The sequence below is a fragment of the Acanthaster planci genome, linkage group LG02 (assembly GCF_054643075.1).
Source record: "Acanthaster planci isolate LZ-2023a linkage group LG02, COTS_SCS, whole genome shotgun sequence".
NCBI lineage: Eukaryota > Metazoa > Echinodermata > Asteroidea > Valvatida > Acanthasteridae > Acanthaster > Acanthaster planci.
The window spans coordinates 20,035,784-20,054,312 of NC_141778.1; the positions used below are offsets into that span (position 1 = coordinate 20,035,784).

General features: G+C 43.7%; 2 protein-coding genes across 5 annotated transcripts in view; one reads left to right on the top strand and one right to left on the bottom strand.

Annotated features, from left to right (window-relative positions):
• Positions 1-18,529, bottom strand: part of LOC110979774 (E3 ubiquitin-protein ligase MYCBP2-like) — a 77,557-nt gene that overhangs the window by 20,593 nt on the left and 38,435 nt on the right. For 3 of the 4 annotated variants that reach the window (XM_087133450.1, XM_087133449.1, XM_087133448.1), the window contains exons 26-49: positions 17,385-17,468; positions 17,152-17,248; positions 16,522-16,714; positions 15,206-15,519; positions 14,156-14,443; positions 13,343-13,435; positions 12,421-12,516; positions 11,583-11,786; positions 11,112-11,240; positions 10,429-10,607; positions 9,898-10,040; positions 9,252-9,352; positions 8,394-8,624; positions 7,329-7,617; positions 6,265-6,380; positions 5,538-5,681; positions 5,131-5,303; positions 4,496-4,640; positions 3,680-3,924; positions 3,444-3,559; positions 2,895-2,986; positions 2,252-2,368; positions 1,625-1,762; positions 522-833 (exon numbers count right to left, since the gene is read on the bottom strand). In XM_087133450.1, coding sequence (XP_086989576.1) covers positions 522-833; positions 1,625-1,762; positions 2,252-2,368; positions 2,895-2,986; positions 3,444-3,559; positions 3,680-3,924; positions 4,496-4,640; positions 5,131-5,303; positions 5,538-5,681; positions 6,265-6,380; positions 7,329-7,617; positions 8,394-8,624; positions 9,252-9,352; positions 9,898-10,040; positions 10,429-10,607; positions 11,112-11,240; positions 11,583-11,786; positions 12,421-12,516; positions 13,343-13,435; positions 14,156-14,443; positions 15,206-15,519; positions 16,522-16,714; positions 17,152-17,248; positions 17,385-17,468 — 4,039 coding nt within the window. The remainder of the gene's footprint in view (positions 1-521; positions 834-1,624; positions 1,763-2,251; positions 2,369-2,894; positions 2,987-3,443; positions 3,560-3,679; positions 3,925-4,495; positions 4,641-5,130; positions 5,304-5,537; positions 5,682-6,264; positions 6,381-7,328; positions 7,618-8,393; positions 8,625-9,251; positions 9,353-9,897; positions 10,041-10,428; positions 10,608-11,111; positions 11,241-11,582; positions 11,787-12,420; positions 12,517-13,342; positions 13,436-14,155; positions 14,444-15,205; positions 15,520-16,521; positions 16,715-17,151; positions 17,249-17,384; positions 17,469-18,529) is intronic. The other variant, XM_087133451.1, reaches the window with a different exon arrangement.
• pomp (proteasome maturation protein) overlaps positions 1-18,529 on the top strand; it is a 194,206-nt gene that overhangs the window by 1,589 nt on the left and 174,088 nt on the right. The gene's annotated exons all lie outside the window — the stretch shown is intronic.

Genomic DNA, 18,529 nt, shown 5'->3' on the forward strand with positions numbered 1-18,529 from the left:
TAAGTGCCAGATAGTTAGAGCACAGGTACCAAGGGGGGAAGTAACATTTCATGTAAAAAGAAACCTATAGGTACTTCAGACACAAACCATGGTGTTTATGCAGGGACCATGAATATCGACAAGTACCATGATCAAGTATGTACTCTGTGTATCACTGGCCTGATTACTAAGTACAGTACCAAGAGAATCGGCCACTAAGGGAACACAGAAACCATGGCTTTTATGTGTTCTGTCTACAATGGTACCACGACTGTTACTCATAGGGACAGTGGGAGCTTAATCGAGGAATATCAGTATTTATTGGTACCAAGATCATTGCACATACCTCCAATGTGACGCCTACCTGGATACTAAGCACTCTATTTTAAGAACTCATCAATATTAAGGAAAAGTGGAAAGCACAAATACCATATGAACCATGTATACAAAGGGAACCATGAGGTACTATCCACAAGAACCTTGGGTACTTATGGGTGGGGGGACCACACGTATCTAGGGATACCATGATCATGATCACATACCTCCTGCGTAACGCTGACCTGGTTACCCAGCACCATCATGCCAATGGGTGTGGCCTTGATGCTAGCCCGGCACCTGATGTTGTGGCCCGAGGCCCCGCAGTTAGTCACCTGGTACATACCCGGCCCGCCCGTGGCCGGCCTGGCCGGCACCCTGGAGGGTACTTTGGCCTTAGAGGATCCTCCCACTGCCGCTGTGGCTGCTGCCATCGCTCCTGAAGGCATTGCTGCAGCTCCTGTTGTGACTGGGACCAGAGACGACGTCAGCGTGCCTTTGTTTTCCTTCGGTTTGTCATCGTATATTGACTTGGGTTCCTTCAAAGAAATTAAACAATCAGATTTCTAGCAAAGCTCAAAATCTCAGGGTAGTTCTCTGTATCTACTGGATAAAAGATCTTGTAACTGCTGAAGAATTGAACTTTGGTTTAACTTTACAACAGGGACAGCTCACTCCATTGCCATTACAATAGAATTGTAGCAAACATGACAAAAACATTGAATGTAGCATTTGCTTGTGAAGTGAAATAGTGAAGTGAAGAGTGGTGTTGTAAAGCGTACAACAAAATGGAAGAATGGGGGAGAAAGTCAACTCTTCATACCAAACGTTCCTATAGTTCGACCATAACATTTTGTTACGATCAAGTATGACACTGCCAAGAAATATGATTGTAGCATCCATATATGTGTCAATATATGTACTTTGATATATGTCGCAGTTGTTGGAAAATTCTAAACTCTGGCGGAAGTCAAGTGCATTAATGGTACTACAGAACTGTGAACCTGATTGGGGTACAATATGGGTGAACAGCTGCCAGTAAATGAAACCTAATTCCAAATTAAAAGAAAACGGGAAAAAAACCCACAAACACTGTATTCAAATTGCTCAAAATGCTTAGCAATCTTTGGAAATAAATGCAAAATCTATCTCAGCAAGAATTTTACCACAACAAAATCCTTTAAAAACTTTTCCTCCTCTTTGCCTGATTTGTTCCGCTTGTTACAGGAACCTGGTTGCATAATTTGGAACCTGACATCAACAGTCCAAAATTTGAATTCCTGGTTTCCGATGCACAGCCCTGTCTAGGACAAGACAGTATTTTTCTCACCTCGACTGGGACAAGCATGGTCTTGCCGATGTGCTGGTTGTACTGCAGACACCAGCCTTCCCGGTGGCCGTTGCTCCTGCAGTATTTCTCGATGGTCTCTGGGTTGAGGCGGACCCACACTCCATCCTCATTGTGAACCTGAGCGGGCGAGAAATGAGGGGACAGTTGAAGATTCCAAAAGAAGGTTGGGCAGGGGGGCATTTGCAAGACACTTATTGTGGGTTTATTCAAGGATTTTGCCCCAGTTTATGGGTAGCCAATACTATCACGCTCCTCTTCCTGCTTCAAAAAGGCAAAAGCCAAAAGCTCAAATGATACAAGTTGGATAATGCCAGTATTCATGCACAAAATTCACCTATGAGGTGCATTTAAAACAGAACCTTGTCAGACAAAAATTTATGCACCCACCGTGAACAAGATTGCAAATGGCAATGAAATTACAAGGTCAGAATTGAACAAGGGATATGTGCTTTGCTACTACTTTCTGCACTGAAAGAGTCATTCTCAGCAACAGTCTGATTGTCAATGGAAGACTAATGCGGTCACTCACCTAAATCATACTGGATTCCATTTAGACAAATCTTAAATTTTCCTTCTTAAGGAACACATATGACCTCTTATACTGACCTCGTCAATGAAGGTAATGACCCCATTGACCTCTACAATGCCAATCTCTTCACTGTGCAGCGATGGACTGCTCCTGATTCGAAGGCCTCGACTGTGCTTCATCACGTACTTGCGCACCTGGTGCAGCAAATACAAACATAACGAGTGAGTCCTCCTAAGTGAGTGACTCGAGTGTCAAAAATTAGTACCTGAACCCGGCAAAGAAGAGGGGCATTTCATAACACAAGGTGTCACACAGATGCCAGTTTGTGTAGCGCATTATGTGAAACAGTCGACAAATTTTACTGGCCACCTGCGCCCAAGAAACTTGAATTGTTCCCAGTGTTTGTTTGGATGGAAGATTCCTGAGTATATTTTAAGCATTAATGTAAACTCACCAAGACTGTGTCTTTTGTGAGGCAGCAGAAGGCTACTCCCACACTTGGAAACCGACAAAACTTTACAAATATCCAAAGATAAATGCCATATTTATGTTGACTGTAAACTTGTAAAATGTGCTCTGTTAAGCACTATACTAAGACACAATGACCAGATTTAAACTGCGTCCGAATCTGTCGTCTGAACCTAGGTCTAGTTCTGCTTCCACGGCAAACATGCATGACCATGCTGACACAGACCCAGCCATCACCTCTGCAAGCCTCACCTTGCTGGTAGGTTGCACAGTCTTCTTGGGTGTTGGATTTGGTGGCAGCACCCCCTGTGGTGGCTCACTGACCTCAATCTGTGGGACTTCGTCTGATGACAAAGAAATGTGAGAGAAACACTTATGAGGATGTGCTTGTCCAACTTATACAAAGGCTCACAGCTGGTGATGTTAACTGTGTGCGCTGCATTGAGCCTGAAGAGAAAGCTGGTGTGAGAGAGATGCATTCCAGTGTAGGCACCCCAAGTTCATTTCAACTTTCAAACTCTTGGATTGTTTTTCCTTCAAGAGGTTGATTAAATCTTCCAGTTTGTTTCCACTGCAAATACAAGGTTATTTTAGAAGCCTGTTGCATTGATTCCAAGATGGGTTTATTTGGAACCCATGTCGCCCAAGTACGGGCCTCAAATCAAGAAGAGGAAAAGGCACAGCTGGAGATGAAGCTGGGGCTTTCGAAAAGGCTATTCACTGCTGCAGGGGCATAACAACAACGTGGGGCTTTCCTCCACCCCAAGGCAGAAATCACTAGCTACGGATGGGTCTCCATACCTAGCTGGTACCCATCGATGGTGACATGTATGGCATACATGCCCATAGAGCCCGGTGTCCAGTTCCCACTGTAGCTACCGTCGTTGTTGTCTCGCACCAGCATGCTCTCATGAGGTCTGAGGTAGGAAAAGGAGAGAGAAAAGTTTTCAATTTGGCCTCTCCTAAATGAAAACTATACAAACTGCTCAGACTGGCCAGTTAAAAACAAGCCTCAAGTCTTCAAATGGATTGTTTACCTCGTAACAGGAAGAGATGCGTATCGCAACTCTTCAAATGAGTAGAGCTCATACTCCTTCATCATGGTGATGGAGTTGTAAGCCATGCTGTCCTTGCGTATTGTAGCCTCGTATGACACGTCCAGCTTGGGTGGAGGGTGGCCGCCAAAGGTCAAGTCCTTCTCGCCCGGAGGTGTGGACTTGAAGAGTTTGGCACCGTGGTAGGTTCTCTCCCGTTTTCCCAGAGGTACGGCCTCAACATCGATCTGAAAGTGAAGGAATAACTTCAAACTGAGTGCGATGCTTGGTATGGTAGTCAACCACACATGCCTGATCCAACAAAATGAGCCCTTACATTATGCACCGCAGCTTCCATTCTTTAACGCAGAAAAAAAAATCATATTCCCCAGTTTGATAAAACACTTCTACGGAAAGGAAATTTATGGCTGAAATGTTCATAGACATCATTTCAGAGAAAGAAGTAATGCTCACTAGTTTATGGAAAGTCACTTATGAAGAGTCGATTCCATGCCAATACATTTATAAATTTTGAATAAGAAGCATTTCTTTAAGTTTGCCTGGCTTTCCAACTAGTTCCAAATGACAAATCCCCATTTTACCGTCTATGACCCAGCATATCAATTCCTTCATACAACAAAATTCAAATGTATTCCTCACACAAAATCTCTTATGACCTCCTTGGGGCTCATTTACTACAGACAAGCAGACTTCCCTTTTGAAACATTTCTAGAGCTCAGTTACCAATTATCACTCTTGCAAGTCTGGCTTCTGCCTCCAAACAGCCATTTACATCCCTGTATCAGCCAGTATCCTTACCTTGAGATTGGGCACGTAGACCAGGCTACCGTACTGGTCCCGGCTCATGATGGTGACGATGGTAGGCATACTGCAGCGGATGTCGTCACGCTGGAACACGATATCACACTGTCGGGGGTCTACGTAAGACTCTGGCTGCATCCATCTGAAATATAAGAACCAAAACAATTGAAGTTTTGACTAATTATCCCCTGACCAGGCTGATACAGATTGAACTGGAGACACACTGGGACTATACATGCTGTTTTAATCTTTTACACTAAAACACCGTTAAAAAGGTCAAATCACCATAAGCTCTGTAGGTGTAACATTAGGCCACTTAGACAGATATGTCAACACCCTTCAGGCAAAGGGCTCTGGAAGATGCCACATCTCATCAGCAGAGACTCCAAGTGAAGTTAATAGGAGGATTCCGCTCACATAGCAAAGGATAAGTTTGGTACCCCTTGTACTGTTGCAGACTTCCACTATCGACGTGTTCCTACAGCAAAGTATGGGGCAGTCTTAAGAAGTGACTGTTGAAATAATTTGGAGAATGGACTGAAGTAAGCATCAAAGACAGCGCTGGAGATAAACCGACCCTTCTAGTCAATTTGGGTGGTCCCCTTTCAATTCTGAGTGAAAGAAGTTGTTACCTAGCTAGTCGCCCACCGCTCGTTCCATGCGTGCACTGCACAAAGTCCTTCAGAAACGCCCTCTCGTTGGATTGCGTGCTGAGGGGCAGGCTGCCCTCTAGTGCCTGATGGATGCTAGGTGGGTTGGACAGTGCAAAGCCTTTGCCAAGCAGCCCTGAATGAGCACCAAATACCTACAAAAAACAATTTGAATGAGAACAGTCGGAAATCGATGCCAAGTTGTAAATATCGGTCTAATATATGTCAACGAAGGGAACTCACACTGTTCCCAAAAGGAAAGTTCCAGGGGGAACAGGAATGTTTTAACTTCTGAAAAAATTCCCCAAGTCCACCGACAGCATGTCAGCCAATCAAGGCACCACAGAGTTGACCCAACCACTACATCCACAGCCCCCTTGAGTACTGACCTGCTGAGCTACCTCCGCGATGGGCTCAATCTCTTCCTCCCCGTCCTCCCCTAGCACAGGAGGCAGGACGATATCCTTCCTGAGCAGAGATCCAGCGCACATGCCGCCCAGGTAGGCTAATTCCTTCTCCAGCTGCACCAGACCCTGGTTGTTTAAAAACAACAAACCATCGGTCACACCAACTGACCCATCCTGGAAAGTTGCCACACCGTGAACGTATGCGCCATGCGCACAAAGTCTATGGATAGAATGTTACTTCATGGTGCGCCAAAACTAATGCACCAGCCACTCTGTGGTGCAACCAACATATGCTTGCCACTCAATTTCTGAATCAGGATTTTCCTTTTCCATCAACCCCAGTAAATATTCTGCTCATAACAAATGGAAGGCTTCGTCTTGGCCACTCTATTCATACATCTGCATCAGTTGGCACAGGATTCTGTTTCACTCTTCAGACTAATCAGTGCCATACCAATGATTGGGAAAAAAATGTACCAAAGGAATATCCTGAAAACGCAAGGCACAGACATCCAGCCATTTGAGAACACCAGTTCAAACCAAATTGAGAATCACAAGAAAAGATGCCTCAAAACACATACTCTTTCAATTTTTTAGTACGATTTTCTTCAGTTCATTCCACATGTGAGTTGAACTTGCTGAGTTCAAAGTTCCCTGTGCTTGAATTCTTGTCACATGCTATGAAGAAACCATTGCACATCAGTCTTACCTCTTCAGTAGCTGACCACTCATAGCCCACGATGGCACACTTGAAGCCGTAGGTACTGGCCTTCTCATCCTTCATGTAATCTGATGCAGTCTCTAAGGAGAATGTAACCTCATTACCTACAGAGACAGGAAGGCATCCATTACGAGTCAACATAGCGCAATTCCAACTTTCCTCTAGCTACTATTGTTAACCACTTGCCGCCAGGGTTGCTGGTACCGGAACCGTATTCTTTCTATGCATGGCAGAGGTCTCCGAAATCAGACAAAGGGAACTGGGCCTTCTAACAAAAGCCCATACTCGTAACAAAGACCAAGCTGCTGGGCATTACAGACATTTTTTCACTCTCAATAGTGGAGATAATCCAGCATTGTTTTGAAACAGTATACCACAGTTTGGGGGATTTAGCGCGAGCAGATTACCACCAGGGCCAAAAGCGCTCCACCTCCGCAGCGATAAGCCACACAGTACCGCTGCACGCTAATCTGGCCCCTATTGAAAAGAGGTCAGCAGCGTACTGTGCTAGTTTCATAAACAAAAGAAAATTACGTAACACCGCAAAATCTGGGTTCATTTTACAAGGCGGCAGGCCTGGCTGAAATACTCGGGTGTCAATAGATGTTGTCTGTCGGAATGGAGTAGAAACCAGCCAGTCCTTTGTGTGGGTGTAAGTGTCCAGTAAATGAAGCTATGAATTTTTTAAGAATTTTGAAAACAGAAAAAAATGATAATTATCTCGTCCCAGCATCAGCAACATTGATAACTACCACTGGCAAAAAGTGGTTAATTGTCTCAGATGCATCCCTGTTCTGAGGTCACTCAAACTGAACACTCAAACTTTGTAGTGGTTTTAAAAGACTAGCGTAGAGCTGTAACAAAACGTCATGTTAGCCAACGGCGAAATCAATAGAGGCCATTCTGCATGGCAGGTGAAACTTCATGCTTTATTTTATAGGGTCAAAGGTAAACTTTATTAGGCAACAATCTGGTGAAGCTATGAAAGAAAAAAGAGTTCCAGGAGTAGAGACTTTCAACATCTCAAAAGCTAGAATCTTCAGTGATCCTACCTGGAAGGATGACCGCGGACGTGGGCCAGTTGCTGCCACCGTGGAATCGGCTCAGCACCGGCCAGTGAGTCTGCTGCAGTTCCTCAGTGGAGTCCTCCCCAGCGGTCCTCTTAACTGTCACCGCAGCAGTTGCAGTCGTTGAGGAGGTGACAGCAGGAGTAGCCCCCTTGCTGGCTGGGGCTATGCCCCTGGCGGGGATGTAGAGCTGCAGGCCGTCCTCGGGCTGGGCCGTACCACACAAGGGGTCAAATTCCAGCAGCATCCACTGCACGTGCTCCGGGAATGTAACCTGAAGGTCGTAACAATGGCATTTCAATCAGTCTGCAGGTGGCAATCCAAGTGCCCTCTGATAAACCCAAGGTTTGATTTATTGTGAAGCCGGAGGACAAACACTCGTACAAAGTGCAACAACTTAGACGTGTCTTCAATTGTCCAGCGGCCTGTACAAAAATGGGACCAACGCATGCGAAGCCATGGTTTCTGATGTAATCAAAGGTAAAGCAATCACACAGATAATGTTCAGTGCTTTAGGCCGGTGACAAGAACAAAAACTTGCGAACGAGGACACACACTGAGAAAATGCTAGGCCTGTATGATAAATGCAAGTTATTCTGCTGAGAATCTACTACTAGCAGGACCTCCAATCTTGCTAAACTACAAATGCACATTACAGCCTGAAATGCACAACTCAGTCCTGAATCCTATGGCAGCTCATAACTTCTGCTCCCTACTTCAGGAGTCAGAGTTTACAGGAATGGCCTTCAGTCCATCAGCTTCCAACAAGCATTCATTCTTGGAGTTTGTCAGACTGCACGTTGCTTACCAATTCTCAGGTAAAAGGCTAAGAGCTATACTGACACAATGGCAATTGTTCCATGGAAGTGAATACGGCAATTAGAACTCCAACTCTGGAAAAAAATCAAAGTGCACATGCTACAACACAGAGTGCAGCCATCAGCATCACACATCGTCGTGAACTGGAGTTCAAATGGACTCAAAATGTAATATCAAACACAACGCCCATTTCTTCAAGATCTCAAAAGCAAGAGGAAAGCTTTGACTGACCTTATAGTTGGCCACGGTGGCAGCCTTGTACGGATGATCACTCTCCACCACCGCATAGTGAGACGATGTCGTAACTCCCACCCCGGCCTCTCCGGGTTGGCTGGCTGCGCTGTCCATGGCGCCGTGGCTGGCCATGCCCGAGGCGGGGACAGTGGGCGGGGCATACTGGAGATTGATGGCTGCGACTGGGGGGAGGAGCTCCTGGATCAAGTCCAAGATCTGTACAGCACTCTGAAAAGGCAAAAATACAGGAAAAAGTCTGATAATTATTCATGTGCATTACTTCTTTAGTTTGAATCATCTTCCTTCATTATCAGACCTTTTTGAGACCTCGTGTAACTTCAAGCATTTTATCAATAATTTAAGATTACAGGTTAAATGTGTCAAATATCTAGGCTTTCCAGTAGCTGATGAAAGTGAAGAGATGCAATATTTGAGAAACCATTCAAGCCAAAATGTGCTTTGTAATGGTGGAAATCCTACCAAAACCTTTCAAGACCTCATTGAAGTTACTTCATGATCCTTTTTCCATTTCAAATGCTGATTTTCAAACCGTATTTGAACACTGAACATTTCAACTGTTTTCTCTGTTCAAGGCGAAAGCACTGATAGTCTTTCTCACACACATTGGACTCGGCTCAAATCTGACATTCCATTCAAATATGTACTTGTGAAGGGTTCTCAGAAAAGGTCTGAACTGCAACACAGTTCCTTATGAAAATGAATCAGGCTCTACGACTTTCGTCTTCACAGATCCGGCAAGTTGACAAGGCAAAACAAACTACAACTGATACTTGCTTAGCAGAATATAGCACCACCAGATTTTAAGATTTAAAGTTTCCAGACGCTGTTATGCACCTTGGGATCTGACACGGCCACCGGCCCAATATGGGCCAAGACAAGGGGTAACAAGCTGTTAAAGAGATGAGCTGAGCCAAGGATCTCTGACAAGTCTGCATCTACAGTGAGGAGAGGAAAAAAAGGTTACAGGATTAGTTGGAATTGTCTTCTAACTGGATTCAGTGAAGGAAGTTTCAACCACTCTTGTTGATAATAAGGATGTGGGATCAACATGAATACCAACATTTCTCTTCATATCATTACTAGTGTCTTCTTTAGAAACCATGCACTTTCACATGCCATGTCTGTCTCAATGCATACAAACATGCACCTTTTCCAGTCTAAAAAAAATAAGAAAAAGGTTCATGATTTGGTGAAGCTCAGCAGTTGAAAGTCATGACCACCAGTAATAGAGATTCTTCCCAAAAGGTATTAATAGGACAAAAGGAGGTCCACAATTGTAGATTTACACACATTTCTCTCGACTTTTCTTCCAAAATCTCCAAAAAAGTTTTCTCTATCGTCACTTTTAAAGATTTCTTTGATCTTGTAAGCCACACTGCATGGGCACTTTTCATAAATGCATGGTTTCATTACCTGAAATAAGTATTGACCAACTCCCTGCAACACAAAAAGTTAACAAGGGCCGGGTCCGTGATCTGACCTTGCAATTCCTGTGCTTGGTGTAGGAGTTCAGTCGCAGCCTTGATAATGATGCTAGTGATGGACAGAGCGCTCTTCCTCGCCTGCCGCTCTAGGACCATGGAGCGGGACTCCGTCTGAGTGTGCTCAGTGTCGGCTGCGGTACTAGCAAAGCACCAAAACATGCCATTTATTTCAAGTTTAGAACTGGTTCTTAGGAGTGCAGAATCTTTACGTCCAATTTTCTTACGCTACTTGTTTCATTCTATTGTCCCATTTTTACTTTGTAAAGGTGGGTTTTTCAATATTTGTGTAATCTCTACCATGTCTGCTTTCCTTAGGACTAGAAATGGAAAGGAAATGGTAGTTAGTTCGGGCCTACAACTGGAAGCTCAAGAAAAAAAAGGAAATTCCCAACTGCACAAGATTTCGTACGTTTTGAATTCGTAAGTGAAAACCAGGAAATCAACAGATCACAGGAAGAGTTGCACACCCATAAATTGTACAAGTGTGTCATTATTAAAGACTTGGTGGAACGTTTCTCTGTACGTACTTGTAGTAGAGAAGCTGAGGGAGTTGGCCCCGTGTCTGGCTGGTGCCGTTACTGCTCAGGGGGCAGGAGCTGAACGTGAACACCACTCCGTCGGGGCATTTGACATGGGTCGTGCCCCCGTCACCGTTGACCGTTCGGTTGCCGTGATTTCTAAGTCTCACTGCATACTTCACCCCCTCCTTCAGATTACAAAAGGAGAAAATGTAATGAATTTCTAGGAATGAACAAACGGCTCAAAGATTGACAAAACAGGGTTGGCTCTGGCAAGGTTAGGGGAAAACATATTGTTGAACGAGGTCCGAGGAAGGCACAAAATAAAACAAATTACTTAAATATACAAACACAGCACTCCAATTATGGCATTTGAGGAGTTACCGCTCTTGTGGTATTCAATAAGGCATATTCAAATCAACCTGAGGTGTGCAATATATTGTGTGCTACTTTAAACTCACACAATTCACCAGCAGAAATCATTTCTGTATTTCTTCCTTACACACCAAAGTTTTCTCTGTGAGCAGCGGCCTCATTCTCAGACAGAGGGTGGGTATTTTGTTGTTACCCAGCTAAGGGGAAGCTTTCAACCTCTGTTGAGGCAAATGCGACAAATGAACCAAAATCCAAACTGTTGTTTTCCGTCAATCATTAAGACTTCTGTGATCCAGATTCTAGGAATGGGTACTAACCTTTATTGGCACGGGTCTGTCAAACTTGATCTCGGCCACATCATTGACCAGCTCGCTGGGGCCGTAAGAACCCTTGACCAACTCCAGTGAGTTCCAGCGATGGCTGTGGCCGTCGGCACCTGTCTCACTCTGTCACATCAGGAGAAACGTTACAATGGCATACTTGAATGTGACAAACCAGGCAGTTTCTGGAACATACAAAACTGAATTGTCACTCTTGTCAGGTTCCCTGTAAATCCAGCACAAGAAATGCTGAAAAGATATTGATATCCTGATCGCGTCTACATGTACATTAACCTGCTGAAAACTGAAAAGCTCCTCGTTAGTACACGTTTTTCAAGAAATTTCCGACACAAATTCACAGCAAGTCCTTTGATCCCCCACTTGATAAACAACTCACTCACTCTCTACCATTTAGCTACAAACAGTCATCGTACAGTTCTAACACAGGCGCTTAACCATCCAACTCACCCCATCCAGGAGTTCCAACTCATAGTTATAGTGTCCCCCTCCTCCGTAGACGCAGAACCCAGCAATCAGGACACCTGGCTTGTCCACGCTAAAGCACACGGCGTCCGGAGTGCCGTTGCCCGTGCTCCAACCACGCCCCTGGCTGACCCGGGTGTAACGGGAAGGGGTGTTGAAGAGGGGACGCCCCGTAGCTTGGCTCTCACCCTGGAGACAGAGATAACAGAGCATCGGTCAGGTGTCATTTTGACACAGCTCGGGGGTTAATTTCTGCCCCGCAAGTGCTCAGGCCATAGTATCTATCTCAGGTCCTATTTTATCGCTTCGCTTGCTGGTCTGCATTTTCAACAAGTGTTTCCTTTCCACCTGTTCTCATTCCCCACCTCAAGCCTCTGTCCCTTGGATAATAGAGAATATCTGCTTGAGTTGTACATGCCGAACAGTGACCAAGTGTGGTTCTACCCTTGAGAAGTGAAAGCACCACGGACTGGATCCCGCAAAGTGAGTCTTATTGCCATATCTTTCAGTAATTCTTGGTGGAATTTTTCAGTCACACCCTGATGAAAATGAACATTATGCGGATGAAAAATGCTGACCAGTTCCTACATATTTGACACTTTCAAAAGCTTTCACTGCAAATTTTGCTCTGGCGACTTGCTACTCATTTTGTATGGATGAGTCACAAATGCAATTACGCTTCAGCAAGATGAACAATAACATGGTTCACATCCTTCATCAGCCGTTTAATAATCATACTTAATTTCTGTCAACACAACTTCAATTCTCTGGTAGAGATACAAAATAAATGTGACATCATCCAATTCTACGAGTCTACACTTACATCTGATGAGATGGCAGCTGCTGACAGCTCTGCAATGACACAGGCAAGAAGACGGCTGGTATTGGAGACTAGCAACGGGTAACAGGTGGACTGTTTCTGTTGGAAATAATAACCAAATATATTTGCATTTCGTGCTGACACTGAAACCAAAACAACACAAAATTTTCAATGAATTTCTAAGAATGTTTTGCTCAAGTTTTAACAATGAAATCCACCAAATCAAGCAATGTTAAACAAAGAGATAAATGGTAGGCAGTCCACAAATTTATTTTCCAAAATTTAGGGAATACAATGCTAACAATGAGAAAGATGTACCGGTGGCACGATTAAATCTGTTAAAGAAATGGCGAGCATGCAGTATTGGGTTTCAGCAGTTCATTTTGGCAGCTGTAACACCTAGTGACACATCTTAAACAGACTGGGTGCACATGATGAAACAATCCACGGCGAGACTTACAATTCAAATTAATTATCGGTTCACATTTATTAAAGTGACCACCTGAAATCTAACAGAAGTCAAAACTTTAGTCATGGTATGAATGCGAACACACACTACTCACATTTTTGTTTTGTGTACATTTTTTTATGTGAGATATTTTACAGCTGAAAATGTGCATTTGAGTTTGGAGATATGTTTTAAATTTTTATTCCAGTGAGAACACCATCTAGACAAACAAAAAATAAATGAACTGGACCCCACTCATTGCTTGGAAAAGAAAATTACAAGTCAAGAAGAAAGTGGTCCTCCATTTTTTGTGAGTAGTGTACCTACACAGTTTCAGTGACTGAAAAAAAGTCCTAGTTATTCAACTGAATGAATAGTTAAGCTTCCCATAAAAGAATACCTTCCTTTTCCTTTTTTTTCTGTTAAGAATCTTTTTATTTTTCATGGGCTGAAGACTAAGTACTGATTAGTCCTCACCTTGCTCAGTGCTTGCTGCACCGGGCTGATGAGAATGTTCAGAAGTCTATCCAAGATTTCATGGAAGTTGGGGCTGACCTTCCCTCCTTCCATCTGCAAAAAAGATGTTAGACACAAAAGTTGCAGAAAACCAAAACAAAATCTTTCATGTCACTTGACAGGTTATCAAGTACACGTACACAGAGTTAATGAGTACGTGTCCTGGGACCGAAAACAAATGACTGCCCAACAAACAAAACCACTTTCTCAGAAAATTCCCAACAATTCTCATGCTGCAAAATCCCTCCACAAAGCTCAAAGGTTACATGTTCCACAAAGTAAATACATTATTGAAATCTCAAAAAACACAATAACAAATACACAACATAAGCAAAGCAAACAAGCAAGGAATTGGAATAAGTTACTCGTTGGGTCAACAAATCTGAAGAAAAATTCAAAACGGACCTTTATCGAGCTTTACAGGGAATATACTAACAATGCACCCTTAACTGTAATTATGCAAATATTAAAAAAATATCATTGACAGCTTTTTATTGTATTCAGTTACATGACACAAACTGATACGTAACGCCCTCAGCACAACAGTAAGACAGTGTAGATTTAAGCATCAGTGTAACTACGACGACAATCAACAGGAGAAACAAGTTGATAACAGTGTACAGGTTACGCCAATGTGGACACAGGTACTGCACTACGGATAGCCCACCAGAATTCAGAATTTTTTCTAGGTTGAGCAGACTCCGCTATTAAGCACAGAACGGCTTTACAATAACTACCAGAACAAAACCAAATGTTAATAGGTTGCATGCAAACCTGTATGCGTTCTTCCATGAGAGCCACAAGCTCCATAGAGTTTGAACTCACTTCGGCGGCAGCTGCCGTCGCTGCTGCTGCTGCTGCTGTCGCAGCGGTGGCGGTGGCAGCCAGGGTCGGGGAGGCGTCCTCCATGGAGCACTGCTTGGTCAGCGGGGGGCCGGCCTCGCCGTCCCGCTCCTTGTCCCTCAGGATGGGCAGGACGCTGGACAGGCGCACCGAAGGGTGACACAGGGCCTCCAGCACTGCCGCTAGCAGGTTACCGTTGGATTCTGTCTGCTCCGCTTGCTGAGAGAGCACGGAATCGTTTAAATAAGGGGGTGAGGATGGGGTGGGTGATGAGAAATCAATAATACTTCCAGCTGAAGCTTTTACGAACAAACAATGCATGAGTTCTCTCACAAGTAACTATGGCAATATAAATCTTATACTACTGTGTTTAAAAAGAGAAAAAAAGTGAAAGATTAAACTTCAAAAAAAACACACACAACTTGAAGTAACAATCACCATGGGCACTAAGAAAAACAGAAAAGATTGTGTTGACAGGCGTTCTGCAAAATGCACACTTCGTCGGACTAAAGTCCAACAACAAGCATTCAGAAGACACAATCTTGACAAGATCCATCTGCTATCAAAACTCATTAACAAAGAAACACTGTACAGTCACATCAAAACAACTGTTATAAAGGTTTTAGACTTTAACAATTGATTTGTTAGTGATGACAATAAACATGTAATTATGAATGGATTTAAGGAGGACCTACGACTCTTCATCAGAAGGCAATGGGCAACTGAATCAAACCAATAATATCTGTCTGAATTTGCATATCCTTTTCTTCAAACTGCCTGATATTGGTTCATGCATGTAATATTTGAACCGGAAGTTGTGACGAAGTACAACTTGGTCCTCCTAACATCTGTCCACAGCCCAGTAAAGGCACATGTTGAATATGCTTTGCCGCTTATGCCCCTTTTTTGTGGAACAAACCGCTGGCTTTCTTGAGATGTACTGATGAATTACTCTGAAGTATCTCAACCTTCAACACTCACACTGCTCATGGAGCCTAGCAGCTCGCACAAGACCAGCCACTTGAGCTGGGCCGATGGGTAGAAAGCATGGAAGCAGGCCACCAATGTCCTGTGGCACTCGGCCAGGATGTTGTCCCACAGCGCCCGCAGGCGCTGCGTCTCAGCCATGGCCATCGTTGCTGCTGCCGCCGCCGCCGCTGCCGTGGTGCGGTTCATTAGGTGTTGGACGGCGGGCTGGGTGGAATCGGACAGGATGACCCGCAGCAGGTCGCAGCAGGCAGCAATGGACTCAGCCAGCTGGCCGTTCTCTGTCGGGTGCTTTTTCGTGACGGCAGCTGAGGGTACAAAGAGGCAAAACAAATGTCAGCCAATCTGACAAAACGAGACGCGAGTCACCAGATCAACTGTTGACTTGAAGACCTTTATAAAAGAGCCTTGAACAGTGCATATCTACGCAAACCCTCGACATTTTTCACTCGTCTAAAGTCCACTCTCATGCAGATGCTGCACTGAGTGGACTAGAACAACATTATTGAAAAATGGGTCTTCAGACTCACTCTGTGAGGTACACTCACAAGTTACTAATACACAGTTCCCACTTTTGTGTCAATAGAAAAATCAGCTAAATCAGTTTAGATTCACAAGCTGATGCAAAAGGACTGCCACTTTAAATCTGGCACTGCTTACCGCAGAATTCCATGCTTACGATCTCCATTCTGCGGTAACCACACCAGCACAAAAATTTTGGGCTAACCCCTTAAGCAGAGAATCCTTAGTTACGAGATGTACGCATGCCCAAATTCCTCGCGGATGAAATACGTTCGCCATAAGCACAGAATTTTCTGCTCTGTTAAGCGCCGATTTTTTGCTTGCGGTAAGCAGTGCCGTGAAATTGGGCTTAGTCTCAAGCTTAGCATAATCTTAAAGATAACAAAGAACACAGTATGAAATGTTGATAACCAGCTTGTCAACTTTTTCATAAAACCCTTTATGAGTTATTTGTAATGGAATGTACACATACCATAGTGAAACAGATGACTCAATTTCAGATCCAACAATTCTTTGATTCTACGAATCTACTGTCCTCCTGAATTTGACTAAAGGCAATCCAGTTTGGTGTTTACTTTATGCCTATCTCCTTGCAATCTTAACATTAGCTCCATCAGACATTTCCCGGATTTCAAACAATATTTGGGTGCTTTGGGTGTGTTCTAGGGTTTTGTAGACACAATGTATCACAGAGCATTTCGTTCAACTGAGCACAACATGAACTGTACAGAATTTCATCCATGCAAGAAAAAAAAAATCTGAGGGGAAAACGGCTACAGCAGTCTTACAAGGGCTCGGATAAATCTCGCAGACGTAGCTGCGCAGCAGTCGCAGGCAAGCAGTGGCTATGTACATGAGTCTCTCCAGGTCAAGGGCGAAGTCCAGCAGCCTCTTGCCTCCTTGCTTGAGAGCCAGCAAGATGCCCTCCGCCAGCTTGTTCCAGCTCCAATCCAGCAGGCGAAGGAGGGACTTGAACACCTCCTGCGGGTGGGGGAAACAGATGAAACCAGATATCACCAGATATTCAGTTACAAATGTAGACATACGATAACAAAAATGAATTTCGGTATTAAAGCCAAAGCAAAAAGATTCAAAAGCAACAAGGCTGGCTGCATTCTTGATATGGTAGTCAGTTCTACAGGTTAGGTACACTAAACTCAAAGGCTTAGTCCACAAAAGTAGTTTACTACCACCTACTAGGTAATTAAAAACAACACCCATCTCAAAACTACACAGGCAATAACTACGTCAAGACTCAACAGAGACGAGCTCACTTAAATACTGCTGGACAAAGCCAATACTTGAATATTGTGGGGCTAAAAATGAGGTCAAAGCATTTTACATTTTGTCACCAAGTTTCAAAATAATACTCGTTCGTGCTGATGAAATATTGCCATGAGAGCACAATAGTGGTTTACCGAGTTGACTGTGTTGCTGAACCTGGGTGTGAGGATGTGCACAGGTTCCGTCTGGGACGACAACCCACCTGACGAACTCACATCAGGCTGGGGTAACCTGCAGGGAAAAATCAACGCACACAGTCAAGTAGAGTGAAAATCCATCCAAGTACATGTAAAACCATGTATTGTTGGACCGCAGCAAACTGCATCAACCATGTGTTGAGTACAAGCACAATGCACTGCCTACCTACCTGTACAACAACTGTGGGATCTGTCCAGCATTGATGTCTGTTCCATTGTTAGACTTCTTGGAACTCATGAATTGGAACGTCACTCTGCAGGTGCAAAGAGCAAAGGGAAAATCAATATACCATATTCAAAATCAAGACAAGATTTAAGATTCAAATCCTCGACTGACACTTTTGCATGCTTTGTTAGCTTTTTTTTTCAACTCTATTTTAGCTCTTGATTCTTTTTTTGGAACTCTTTACGTTACCTTCACGACTTGTTCTACTTTTGGCAAGCTAGCTTTAATTGACATTTTCCACTGTGCTTTGAACTATTTTTACACAAATCACAATAAAAATGAGGACCACAGTTACAAAAACCGATGAAAACTTAACTTAAAAGGTTGTCTTCACGCACACCTTGTTAAACTTATCGAGTTTAAACTTGGAACCATGGGTGAAACAATGGTTGGCAAAGTGAGCAATATGAGAAAGTACAACTGGGAAGCAAAACTTTATGCTTTGACGAACATTATTTTAGTTCAGAAATGTTGGAGAGAATTGCAAAGGCGCAAGGGAGGCTGTATGTGAAAGACAAGACTACGGCTATGAATAACACATACGCGCGTATGGAAGCTGTTGGCTAGCGGCTTTGGCTACTCCCAATAAACACGTGCCACTTGATCCAGACCCAGCCTTAACTTTGGCTATGTCTGGAATGGTCTTCCAGGGCTATCGGAGCACCTGCATCTGCTGCCAGCATGCACCTACACTTTTGCAATCAGCAAAGACCTAGGCGTTGCACTAGATGAAAGATTTGGAACAGCAGTGAAACCAACCAGGTCATTCCCAACTGTCAGAATTTCAGACAAGTTGAATATCAGATTCTCCTGTTTCCACACATTTTCCAAAATCATGAACTGTTTAAAAGGCTTCCGGAAGCCCATCCAGGCTAATTGTGCTGAGTCCCTGCTACCACATTTAGAACTTCTGATAGTATAAATTCAATCAACAGGACAGCTTTTCCTGCAGTGAGTTTAAGACTGGATTGAGCTAAAGTAACTTTTTCTTTAAAAGCAGAAACTTCCTACTTTTTTGGGTTAAAAAACAAACCCAGTTAGTTAAGATTACAAAAAAGGATTCAAGTCCCACCACTAGGTTGGACGTGC